Source organism: Scomber japonicus, chromosome 8 (assembly GCF_027409825.1).
Source record: "Scomber japonicus isolate fScoJap1 chromosome 8, fScoJap1.pri, whole genome shotgun sequence".
In the NCBI taxonomy this organism is placed as follows: Eukaryota; Metazoa; Chordata; class Actinopteri; order Scombriformes; family Scombridae; genus Scomber; species Scomber japonicus.
The window spans coordinates 11,428,207-11,441,560 of NC_070585.1; the positions used below are offsets into that span (position 1 = coordinate 11,428,207).

General features: G+C 39.9%; 1 protein-coding gene across 1 annotated transcript in view; it reads right to left on the reverse strand.

Annotated features, from left to right (window-relative positions):
* The window catches only part of ablim3 (actin binding LIM protein family, member 3), a 39,967-nt gene extending 34,007 nt beyond the window's left edge, over positions 1-5,960 (reverse strand). Inside the window, exons 1-3 of the mRNA XM_053323540.1 lie at positions 5,674-5,960; positions 5,005-5,032; positions 2,290-2,449 (exon numbers count right to left, since the gene is read on the reverse strand). Of these exons, the coding sequence (XP_053179515.1) occupies positions 2,290-2,449; positions 5,005-5,032; positions 5,674-5,960 (475 nt within the window). The remainder of the gene's footprint in view (positions 1-2,289; positions 2,450-5,004; positions 5,033-5,673) is intronic.
* Between the last annotated feature and the right edge of the window lie 7,394 nt (positions 5,961-13,354).

Here is a 13,354-nt window from a genome sequence, read left to right on the forward strand (position 1 = left end):
CATGAGAGGGGAGGGCTGTGTGATAGGTGCATTTAACATGATGCTCATCGATGACAGTTTTCCATTACTGTATGGCTGATATGAGTGGAGTGACTGGGAGGGAGAGCAGGAAAGGGAAAGGAGAGGGAGAAATGAGAATCAGATTGGTATTACACCAAAGTGATGATGTAATGTTTAGGCGACACAAACAGCACCCCCATCCCCCCTCTTCTTATCTTTTCTGCTTGCTTCCTGTGTTCACCCCCCTTTTTCTCTGGGGCACGGAACAGCGCCCACCGATTGGTTAATAGCACCGTAGAGATGCTGAGAATATCCACCAACCAGGGCCCGGGTGCCCCTTCACATCGTTACCACAGCAACCCCTCACAACCACAGTGAGTGTGCATGTGTGTGCACAAGTGCATGCACACATGCATAGATGTGCACGTGCATGTGCATGTTTGTGCGCTATAAGCATGTGTTGTGGTGTGTGGCATGTTACAACAAACCCTCCAGTGAATAGCCTTCAGTGAGTTTACTGTAGCACAGCTCTGTGCTGTACAACACTGTAGTGCAACACAAGTTACAAAGCTTCTGCTCCTCAACAGCTGCTGATGACCTGACTTATATTTAACTTGACCAGGAAAGTTTTCACAGTAAAATATCTTTCTAGCCAAATCATTTATTATTCAACTTACTATGAAAAACTTTTTCTAAAACAACTAAAAGGAGAACAATAAAGTGGGTTAATTTAATCTCATTCATACATGCATATAGTAGAGGACTGAATGATTTATTAAGAAGGGCATTTGAATAAAATGGATTATGTCATAGTCCTGTAAATAATAAATTCTAAGACACTGAAAAGAGAACTGTAACAGCAGCAGATGTACAAAGCAGGGCTGCAACTAATGTTTTCATTATTTCAGAACCTCTAAGAATTCATTATCTAGGAATCTATTTTCTTGAAGAATTAAGTCATTGCTTGGTCTATAAAATGTTGAAAAATGGTGGATCAGTGTTTCCCAAAACCCAAGATAGTATACAGCAGCATTTTATCAATACCTGTCCATTTTTGTATATACATATAAGAACAAATGTTTTGTCTGTTTAGGTCAGAAAACTGAAAACCATGTATGCTTTCATTTACACTACACAGCCAATGAGCAATAATGCCAATATAAAGGAGCTGAGCCCATGAAAAGAAGCTGGCTCAGGAACAGAGTGGAGAAAGATTTGTCCAAAATTATGTCAGATAAGTTCATACTTTTGCATAAATGGGTGTAATTAGAAGATTGCTGCGTATACATTTTGTTCCTAATCTACAGTATTTAGTGTTTTTTTTTTCAAAGTCATGTGCTTTGTGCTAATGACTGAAAAGTAACCCATGACTGACTGTCTTTGCTTTATAGATGGAACTATTAATATAACACTAAGCATACTTGCTCCAGGCTTTACAGCAGCATGACAGATGGCGTTTTTCAGTTCTTTGATTTCGAATTCACAGATACGTGACCATCATAAGCCTTTTAAGACACACACATCATTTTGGCAATTTTATGTATCAACATCATATTTGAAACACTGAATCATTTTTTCCACAAAAGTTATCTCTCATTGAGCTATCTCATCACTCATCAGATCAACGGCTTTCTAAATGTTCTGTTTTCAATTTTTTTTTTTTATTCCAACTGCTGCTTTTAATAAAAATACAAAGTCAGCAATTTAACACATTCTTGAAAGGACTGCCATATAGAACATACCAGTGTGCAGTGCAAGTACTTTAGACAAGACATTACAGAGCAGAAAGGCATTTCACACTATTCCTTTTGTAAGAGGATGTCTGATTTTTCCTCACTACTTTGCCTATTGTACAGTAGGTCAATAGTGCTCACCTTTAGCACAGAAAAGCGATTTAAGACGGTGTCATTAAACCACAGCGTAGAACAGAAGGAAAATCCCTACCATGTTGACAGTGCAATAACAAGCTAACTTAGCAGGAATCTTAGTCCCCTGCAAGGCACCTCTGATCCGTTCCAATCCCCACCGTGGGCTAATAATAGCACTCAGCATGCTACACTAGTAGATGGATTAACGAGGGGATACGTGTCTGATAGTGCATGTGTTTGGGTAGGTGTGTGTAGGTACAGTAGTGAAAGTCTACCATTGTAATCTGAGTCCCCTATACAACTCTACCATTTGCAACCAGGAATACTCACTCCTGGGGACTTTGCAAATCAACATTTACTTGCCCGAACACTACCACTGTGTTTCTACACACTTGTTGTGGATCAAGTTCCCATGTCTTACCGGTGCAGGTGAAACACTTGACGTGAAAGTGGGTGTCTTGTACTCGCACCACCTCTCCCTTGCACAACTCCCGGCATCGTTGACATCGGATTGGTCCAGAGCTTCGTTCACCTCCCGTCAAGCCTTGTTGATAAGCAGCTGAGGACAGAGACAAAATGTTCTATGTTAAACTCAAGCACATATTTTAAACACTATTTCACACTTGAATTGACATCATTTTAGTTAATGTTGTCCAGGTTTCTGTTCTTATACAGCACATATGCAGTTTATGAGAATAGGGAAATAGTAGGTAGGTTTCCATCCAAATGGTATGCAAATTTGATCTATATTTCCAGAAAACCTGCACAAGAAAATTTGAATTGATGTGCATTTATTTTCTGCTGTTAGGTGAATATTAGGTGGGTTGTTGTGATTAAGCTGCAGGCACTGGTTTTTCCAGTCAGGGTTAGACCATTACAGTAGAAGAGGTCATAACAAGATGATGTTATTAAAAGAATGCCAGTCATACCTCAAATGGTGAAAAACTAAAGTGTCTTGGGTTCATTAGGGAAGCATTACAGTCTTCTCATCACTCCTATTTTGTCTCTTCAGTGGAGCCAAAGATTCAGTGGATGTTTATGTCATTGCTTCATGTAAGTCATAATATTTTCACTAATACAGTTGCATTTTGCTTTTTATAGATAACTATACTAGCTAGAAATTTAAGCTAACAACTTGTTGATTTGACTTGGTTGACAATGTTGTCTCTGGCTAACCTATCAATGTTTCAAGCTGACTCATTTAAAAATGTAAAGAGATCTTGCATGCACTTTGTTGTAGACTAAAGACGTACAAAATCAGCATCCTCATAGTTGATGATACAAGTATAATTTGGAAATGAAGAAGCAACATTGTTCTTATATTGTAGTGCAGAGTGAGTTAATCCTAGAGTTAAAAATATGATAAATAAAAATGTAAGATCAGACTGTGATTGCAGCATAACTGTTTAGCCAGTCAGCTTAGCGTTACATACAAATGTTAGATTCATGCTTTACTTGTATTTTCAAACTGTTAGTTTCATTTAAATTAAGAAAAGTTAGAAAAAAAGCAATAAAAAAGGTTTTGTTTTTTTCTAACTAAACCTACACCCCTGCAAAATAATGCAGTATGAAACGCCTCTGGCTTTGGAAGTAATGCTGGGTTTGGTTACTACTGCAGCTATTAGATGATTAGCCAAACATTGGCAGCCCACGTTGGCGCAAACAAACACACAATTTATTGCATTCTTTAACCTTTTGCTCTTGGATTTTTGGAGAAGGTGAAATTGAAGAAATCCAAACAGTTAATATTTCCTTTCCTTACAGCCCCATGTCCACCGCTTAAACATACGGACAAATTCTACGGTTGACAGGTCTAAATGCCTTGTTAGAGTTTCTAGGCTATGACTGGACAATTGCAGCTTTCTAAAATACTTTTCTCATAGTTAAAAATACATTGGCCAACCATGTAGCATGAAACAAATCAAGCCTTTAATTGTCTACGTATGATGTTCTTGTCAAACACATAGATATGATGTCCGATAGATACCTAATCGTCATTCCTGAATAGAACAAAATTGAGTATTTCCAGTCTCAGCAAATGCACCATTTTTAGTGTTTCATAAAATTACACTTTAAAAATGGACATAATAATATTGTATATATTAGAGTTTAAAGCTGCATTAATCTTAAGAAAACTGCTTTACTGTATGTCAAATGCAAGAACTTCTCCCCTGTATGCAGTACATGTAATTAGAGCTACAAGTAAACTTAAGACTATATTGTGCACAGTTCACACAATAAGATCAGCGTGCAGCTCTGTCAACACTTAGTCTGAAGCTGTAAAGTCTGACACCTATGTAAGCTGGGTAAGCTCCAGGCTTTCTCTCCCACCGTCTCTATTCTTCACACACTCATCCACCCTGGTGCACACATAAACCCCCCCCTCCCAAACACACACACACACACACACACACACAAACACTGATGCGTCAGGTTAGAAAGTGGATGGATCCCCTTACCTCATTATGCATTGGCTTACATGTCAGACTCCTGAAAGCCTGCTAGCTATTTCACATTGTCAGGAAAGCAAGTTCTTACATACAGCCTTAACAGTAATGGGATGAATATCATCACAAGCAAATGGGTCAAAATGATAGATTAATTCGATCTTAAATGCGGGAGGAAAATGAATTTATCTAAGACTTCTTAGGCTATTAGAGGCTCATTAAAGGTCCATCTTCTCCTCTGAGCTATAAACAGATTCTCTTGCATCCACAAGCAGAGACAACTAGCCTCCAAATATTGAGTGTGCCAGAACAGCTGCGTTCATGGTCTCTTATTCAGCTTCATCTTCCTTAAGGAGCATCTGAGTGGTCCTACACTTGGTGGAAGGGGTATAATGGCAGGATAACCAGCTGGCCTTGCTGACTACCTAAATAACTGACTGAAGGACTTTGCTGCTTCAGTCATAGTATCACCAGCATGTGGGATGTCGTGACGGAGCTCCTGATTCCATTTCACTGGATGAATCCCAAAGGACTTGCAGCACTTAAAAGTCTAACAGTCTTGCACGCCTCATAGCCTGAGCACCCTTTGCATGCTCCACGCTTGACGACTGTATATGCATAGTGTATGTGAGTTTGAGGATATACACCCATGGGTGGAAGAGAGAATGTATGCATGACTAGTTGTTTACTTTCCTGTTCAGGACAGGGCAGTGGGCACTGGAAATATGCAAGCATGATTAATTCCCACACTCAATCTCCCACACTCAAGTATCTGTTAGTTCATTGTTTCCCTCACAATGCTGGCAACAACACTGGGACCCACTACCTTGCCTGATAAGTGTCCAGCCACTGGTTCAAATAATAACACTCCCTTGTAAATGTGTTTTGTACTGTATATGTTTTGGTGAGAGAGCCGATAGCCAAGGGAAGTCAGTCTTTTTGTGTCATAAAACCAAATGAGCAACACTGATCCCATCAGGTGCGAATGAGAGATTATGAGAACTAATCGCAGTACATGCAAGACTGTGCCAATACCTACTAGAAACACACAGGACATTTATTTGCAATGCTGACCTTCTGAAAGTGGGCCAAAACAAACCTCTGGCACAGTCCAACCAAAGTCTAAAAGAAATAACAATGACTATCAGCACATACTTAAATTATCCATGGGTGCAGTGTTTTATGGCAGAGGTGAGGTGAATAGCAAAGATTCTCAACAAATATGTTTTAATGAATGAAATGCGCAATTAACTTGTGTGTGCATGCCAAAAAGCTTCGCCAGCAAAGGCTCCAGACACACAATCAGCTCAGGAACTGACGAATGACGTCACTATCTAATAATGTCAGTGCGTTCATACCCATTCAACACAGCCAAGCGCTCTCCGTCTAAATCCATTATAGAGCTCTTGAACAGCCCTCCATCCTTTCCCATGCGTACGTGTTGAATCATTCTTCTAATGATAGCCACTGGACTACAGGTGTAATCCAATGACTCCAAATCAGTGGTGAGCACCCTGGGGGAATACAGCCTCCAGCAGACAGGTGATAAAAACAGGGCCAGGGTCAGCAAGACTGACAGCATCCCCAGGGACCAAGAGGCTGCTGCTATTTCTGCCCATGCCCTGACAGCCCAGGGGAAGAACATGCTGGGAGCTCAGTCACAGAGGATGCTGGGAGATTGGTGGTGATGAATGAGAACAATGAAAGAGAAGCAATGCAAAGACCATGTGTACTTGAATTATCAAAGGAAAATGTGCTGTTTCACAATCCAGGATTAGTTTTGACAGATTTGTGTAGTTTTTGATAACATGCCCAAGCTTGTCTGTTATAACAATTCACTGTATGAATTTTTAACCACAGACTTAATTCAATGTTAAAACAACCCATGACATGGAGAAACATATTCATAAGCTAGTCGATGCAAAATATAGCAATTCTGCTGCTAAGGCAAATTATTAATAGGACTATTACACATATGTTCTGTAAATATAATACATAAATTGATGTAAAAAAAGGTGTTCTGATAAAGTGAGTTATAGCTCTGTGATTGTCAATCCCCACAAACTGTGGTACAAAACACTGTCTTTTTACATCCACTTCAATGTTCAATCAACATGACTAGTAAAATGCATCGATCTGCACAAAAATAGCCATCCTTGAACTGTTAGACACTGCTGTTGAGTGGCATTTTCTGAGCCAAAAATGAGATCTTATAAAAACGTTTTCCAATAATGGCAGACATCTCTCCTTTACTCATCTTAATTTGTCACCAAACCCAAGCAGCAACCAACATAGCTAAAAACTGAAGCCACTCCAGAATTAAGTTACTTCAAATGGCAGCAAGTTGCTGGCTGCAAGAAATCTCTCTGACAGTGTTGATGTGACTGGGAAGAGCTCCAACTTATCTCTTAAAATATGATAGTTAATAGCTAATCACTCATGAGTCTTGGTAGCAAGTTTGAAATAGCAATTTTGCTCCATGCAGGGTCAATTCTGCTACCAAAAGTGTGGTTTTCTGGCCCTGGTAATTGAGAAAGACAGTGTCAAGCGGGTAACCCGCTGCCAGTGAGGGATTGCAGTTACTATATGACAGACAATAAAGTTTCTTGAATCTTCAATTAGAGCCACTCTGAAACCCAGAGTTGCACTTTAAGGTATCTCCACATTGGCTTTAGCCTCAAGCCCTCACCATAGCTACCTGAGTAGTGGCCTTACAAACTAAGGGGACTATGTGGTCTTTGTATTATGTACATATATCCATAATTTAACGCAGTCAATGATCAGGTCTCTTCCAGCCTCCCCCACCCCTGTCGTCCCTTTATCACCCTTCGTCTCTGTCAAGACCTTGGACAGGAGCATTCATCAAAGCTATGATAGTGTCCAGTGGTATCACAAACACTGTTACTGTATGGAGACAGAGAGCAAGAAGGGTCAGACTTCTAGTGACAGTCTGAATGATCACCCAATCCTACCAGAAGCCAAGGTCATGGAGACATGGAGCAGCCTGGAGGACACAACGTACAATACAGCCACAACGGCTTAGCCTTGTGCTGAATGACTCTACTGATTATTATAATCATTCAGTTAAAATAAAAAAAGGCTTAGTATGTATGAGATGAACTGGCAAATGAAGGTTATTTCCATGCTGTCTTCAAAATTTCCTTCCCACAAAGAATTTAGCTTGTGTAAAAAATATGATTACATACCAGTTTAGTATCCACTGTAATCCTAGCTGCAAATGTACAACAAAAATATGTAAACCAATACTATGCTGACCTGTAAATACATATTAGTTATACACAACTGTGTATGAATATGCATATGTGCATCCCAGCATCTGTGTTTGCATCTGCGCATCTTTGTCTCCCACCTTTGTTCTTTGTGTTATTGAACTAAGGCATCTGGCAACGGGAGTGATAAATGGTGTTTGGCTCAGATTTGGACTGTTCACTAGATGAGGCAGAAGAGCAGGAATCATATACAGTATGATACAGCACCCGTCCCTGTCTATCTTACTTTCAACTCATCCCTTCCATAAAACAAGAAAAACATAACTGACACAGAAACAGAGCAGAAAATCTATCTTTTGATGTAGTCATGTTTCTTCTTTATTTTTACCAAGCTAGAAGCGGGAATTGGGAATGCACTGTGTGTCAGCCTGTAAATAGATCACTCTCACCAACAGACACTTTAGTCCAGACAAATATATCTCAATAACTACAGGACAGATTGCCCTGAAATTTCATGTGGGTATTTAAGGAAAATGTCTTGATTTTGTGGACTCCCTGACATTTGGTCCAGCACCACCAGGAGGTCATAATTTTACCTCAACCAACACTGTGGTCTTCCACAAAGTATGTGATACTCATGTTCTAAACAGCATGATTATGTTTGCTTTTCAGTGGTCCACTGATGTTTTCTCCACTGCCACTATCAAGTCAAATAAATATTTTAAAGAATTACAATTAGTTCAATTTAAAGCATTTCTATTTGATTGTTCCCTAAACTGATGCAGAATTTAATTTGTAAGCAAATAATTTCTTGAGCCAAATGCTTTTTTTTTGCACAGATGGCTGAATCTGCTTGATTCTGCTGTGCTTCATGACACTGACACTCTAGAAAGTCTGTTTTTAGGATTGTAGGCACAAATTACTTTCTTTTTTCTTTATTTGCCATTATTCACAGACAAAGCTGTGCTTTGAACACAATGAATATATTAACATACCAATGGTGGTGTAACGGTCAACATCTTAATCTCCTGTGTTAGCATGCTTAAACACAGGAGCATGAGAATGTTAAGTATTTGGTCATAAACCCAAAATATTACATACATTTAAAGTTTGACCTCATGTTCATGTCAAGGGATCACAAAATTAGTGAGGGTTCATCTGGAAACCATGAATATCTGTACACAACTTTATTTCAATCCATCAAGTTGATGTTAGGATATTTAACAAGCTAGTGGTGCTTGATGAAAAGTCAGAGGATCAAGAAAGTTTCATTGCAATCATCCAACAGTTGTTATTACAGGCAGGAACAAAGTGATGGACTGATTCAATGATTTCCATACTTAACATTAAACCCTTCAGTAAGCCTTAATCATCAAATTACATGTCTTGTTAAAGTTAAGACAGGCGAATGGGAACATTAGGCGTAAAACATGTACAGTCTGACACTGCACTAAATTTATCTTTGCCTCTCTGATGTGTTTTGTCTGAGAACTCTCTGCAATACAGAGAGAGAGAGAGAGAAAGACAGAGAGAGGTGTCAATACTGCCAGTGATGTATGGCTCTGCAGATCCCCTTAGGTCCCTGAGCTCAATGATCAGTATATTGATCAACATGTGTTTTATCACTCCCCTGAAACACACACTGTACATACAGTATGCAGTCCTTAAAAAAGGAACTTCTCAGAATTAGAGTTATCTATTAGTTTATTACAAAACTGTGTCATTATAAATTATTTTATATCAGTATTTTTAGTGTGTGTATGTCTAACTGTGATAAACTGAAGTCCTTCCCACCAGAAAAAAACCTGCTGCACCCGGAGTCCTGCTTCATCCGCCAGCCAGGCAGAAAATAAGAGTCTGACTGGACACACACACAAACACACACACACACACACACACAAAACCCAGTGACCATGAGAGACAGAAAGCCCAGAAGATGAAGACAGACAGTCAGTGCTGTGTATAATTACTCTGTGTGTTTCGATGGCCTCTGGGCTATCACACCCAATGCAGCGGAAAAAACTGCACACAGAACAGCCTAGCAGGCCCATTCATGTCCAAACCTTAAGAGTGCTGAGAGCAGAGGGGAACATATGTTTAACTGACCGACTGGAGAGGAGAGGAGAGGAGAGGGAGCGGAGAGGACAGGGAGCGGAGAGGAGAGGAGAGGAGAGAAGAGGAGAGGAGAGGAGAGGAGAGGGAGCTGAGAGGAGAGGAGAGAAGAGGAGAGGAGAGGAGAGGAGAGAAGAGGAGAGGAGAGATGTTCATTCCTCAGCTCTGATGCTTGCTGTGTTTTATGCCTAAAGCCAAAGTACAGACACATGTTACACCACCATCTGCCTGCTGTGACAATGGTGACACACACACACAGACAGATTAAACACACATACAGGTTTCTCCACATACTAAGGTGCAAACCGCACATACCACAGGTTGACATGTTATTGATGTGAGTGTGTTTATGTGCGTCGTTCCTGTTTGAGCACAAGCTCCTAAATCACAAGAGCTTGTGACAGCTCGCCACATGCGGGCTGCATGTGCTCCCCCTCCTCGTGTCAGCTGAGAAAAGCATTCTAAAGCTTAACAAAAGATTTCTACGCATTTCTCAGAGAGTGAAGAACCGCAACACCACTCCCGGCACGCATGGCACGGGGACTAGCAGTCAGGGAAGGCTTGGTACCAGAGGGTTAAGAGTACCGGATAAATAATGTAGTGCCACACAATGACAGGCTAGATTATGAATGATGCAGTAATACAGGGTTCCTCCTTCGACACGGGAGGACAGAGGAGGGAGGACAGGAAGTGCCTGACACCATCAGTTCACAGAGCACCTGGCACCACATCAACTGGCCTCACTGACAGTTAAGGGACAGAGGATGAGTCTTTTCTTGGACATCCAAACCTGCCTTGTGAATCAACTGGTGATAACTTGTAAACACAAAGCACAACAACAATGTTCACATGCACACACAGGTGACCAGTCAGCCCTAGGAAAACCCTGATTCAGCTGACAGAGGATCAGGGTCAGAGTCAGCTGATACAAGGTCAGCTTAGCATCATGGCAGGCCCGGGGCTGGTCTGAGATAAATATGACAGGAGCCCTCGGGCTCTCATCCTTATTTGTCATGTGCTGCTGCATCACAGTCAACTAAACTCCATGAGACCAAGCAACCAAACAGCAACAGTCAGGTCAGAAACCTCCAGCTACATGGGTTTCCTGCTTCTCCAATGAATATGTTAAAAAGCAGGTGGACTTTTATGAAGAGGCAACAGCTGAAAGCCTGGGTGGTTTTCCAAGAAGGTCAAATAACTGTTCTTTAAGTGATTTTCTTGGCTAAGTGCTGTCAGCTGTATGAGAAGAGCTACATACATAAAGTGTATTATTATTAAATGAAATATTATAATATTGGTGGATTCTGGTGACAGAAGAGGAGGCGAGAGATGAAAGAGAAGTGTCAGACAGAGAGGAAGAGACACTGGGAGGACCTGAGCAACAGCTGATATGTGGATGAAGAATCCTAAAAAAGCTCTTCTATGGATGAACTCTTGACAAATGCCACTTTGACCTCCAGATATACTTAGCTCTCATATCCCTTCCAAACCTACTCCAAACTATTATAAGTAAATATAAATATATAGATCTAGCATTTATCACATTTGATTTTTTTCTGTTTTTCCTGACTGTGAAGGTAAATGACAATTTCATATAACATAAACTGCAAAATTTTGAGGTGATGGGAAACTGTAATTTGGTTAAATATTGTTTTAAAATCGTTATTCTCAAGACACTTTCTCTAATCTCTTCCATCATATATTGAGTAAACTACTATTGTTCCATAGTATAGTTCTCTCTGCTCTCACCTATACTGTAGGTATTGTCCTTGCGCTTCAAGTGGAGAGGATAAAGCGCGCAAGAATGGACTTACCACTGGAACTCATGATGCCCAATATGTTCTTTATCTAAAACAAAGCCGCTTTGTCGAATATAATCCCATAAAGCACGAGGAAATCTTCGCGGAGCAGTTTACTCCTTTCCAAATTGCGTGATTAAAACAAAATATCCAGTGAACGTAAATGATGCTCCTCACTCTCCGCAACACTGCTCCCAGTCAATTTCTGAGAAGGTGGACAGAGCCAGAGAGAGGGCTACAAAAACATATAAGAGGAATAAAAGAAAGCGAGGTTATTTCCAGGTATTATTCATTCCAAATAAAGCTCCCGCTCTTGCTGTGTGGAAATGTCGGTTGTTTTTTTGTTTTTTCTCAGTGAAACAGAGCCGGTTTCCACACAATGCTGCTCAGTCGGTTTCCACCTTCACATTTTCGCTCGCGGCTGATTCCAGCTCCGCCGCGCGCGCTCTCCGTGCGGCTGCTGCTGATGATGATGTCAATGCACACACAGTAAACCTTTTCCGGTGCTCACTTTCAAAGTATGATGAGCGACCTGGATTACTTTTATGTATTTCATTCACGCCATTTAAACAACACTCTCTAAAAAACACTCATGGTTAATTATTAATTTACTACTAGAAATATACTCATTGATCCACTACATTGAAATGGTGAAACTTCTTCAAATTGTAAAGATCCCCTTTAGACATGTGTTTAGACACATAAAATATTCTACTTTATTTGTGTGAAAAAGTAAAGAGAAAAAAAAGGTTAAATTACCTACTCAGACATGATTAAAATGGCCAATACTCCTCCTACTTCATTAAATAATCCAGAATCTATGAATACACAGATAAAAAGAAAAAAACACTTCTCCTATTTCACTGTAAAGTCAATTTTCAGTGTATGTGTACTGAAAGCTTCAAGTCTCCACATCACACTTGTGTAGCTTGTATAGGCCTACTGGATCACAATTTGCTCCTTTACTATATTTCATTTTATTTTATTTCAAGGGGTAGATTATATTTTACCTGTTACCTTACACACTCATTTGTATTAAGTTACAGACTCACAAATTATAAACTCCAGATCTCATGAAACTTTATAAGGGATTCCAAAGAGACTAAAATTAAATCCCTTATAAATAAATTTAAAGGGGTAAATTTCCCCTTAATTGACACACAAGGGCTAACTTGTAATGTGTCTTAATGATGAGTTTAGGATGTTATTATGGGGTAACATTTTGATATAAAAACACCAAGATTAGTGTATACAAGACACTTTAAATACAACCATGAGGCTGCTGCCTGCTACTCTGCAATTATGCTTCTAGTGCTTTATTAGAACTAATAATATTTCTAGATAGGCTGAGAATGTGTTTAAGCCTTTGTATCAAGGTGTAATTAAGCACTTTATATCACCTGGCTCCAGGTCCAGGTAATCACTGACACGCCATTCTGACTTTATTATGAAAGCACACTCGTCCCTGTGCCGGTGTTGCTCTGCCTGTCATTGGTTCACTTGACAGATCTGTTTTTTTTCTCCTGGGTTAAGCGACGTCACTCTGGGCTGCTGTGGCCGCTTTGGAGACGGATAGACACCAGATACATCACACTGCAAAGTGCTAAATGTTCAAAAGTCATTCTATATTATTATATAGTCTCATTCATTTTTAAGACGAGGTGAGTGGTGACATAGAGTCTCCCACTGTCTGAAGCGTTTTAATTAATTAGGAATTAGTTAAGCATCATCTTGAAACTAAACAGCAGGCTCAAACTCTTTCAGAAAACAATAAATAATGCTTCAACTGAATTGTTTTTCATAAATGACTTGTTAGTGTTTTTCTTTTTCTTTTTTTTTCTTTCTTTTTTTTGCAGTGCGGAGCTGGGCTTGTTGCTAAAACTGTTAAGACACCGCCC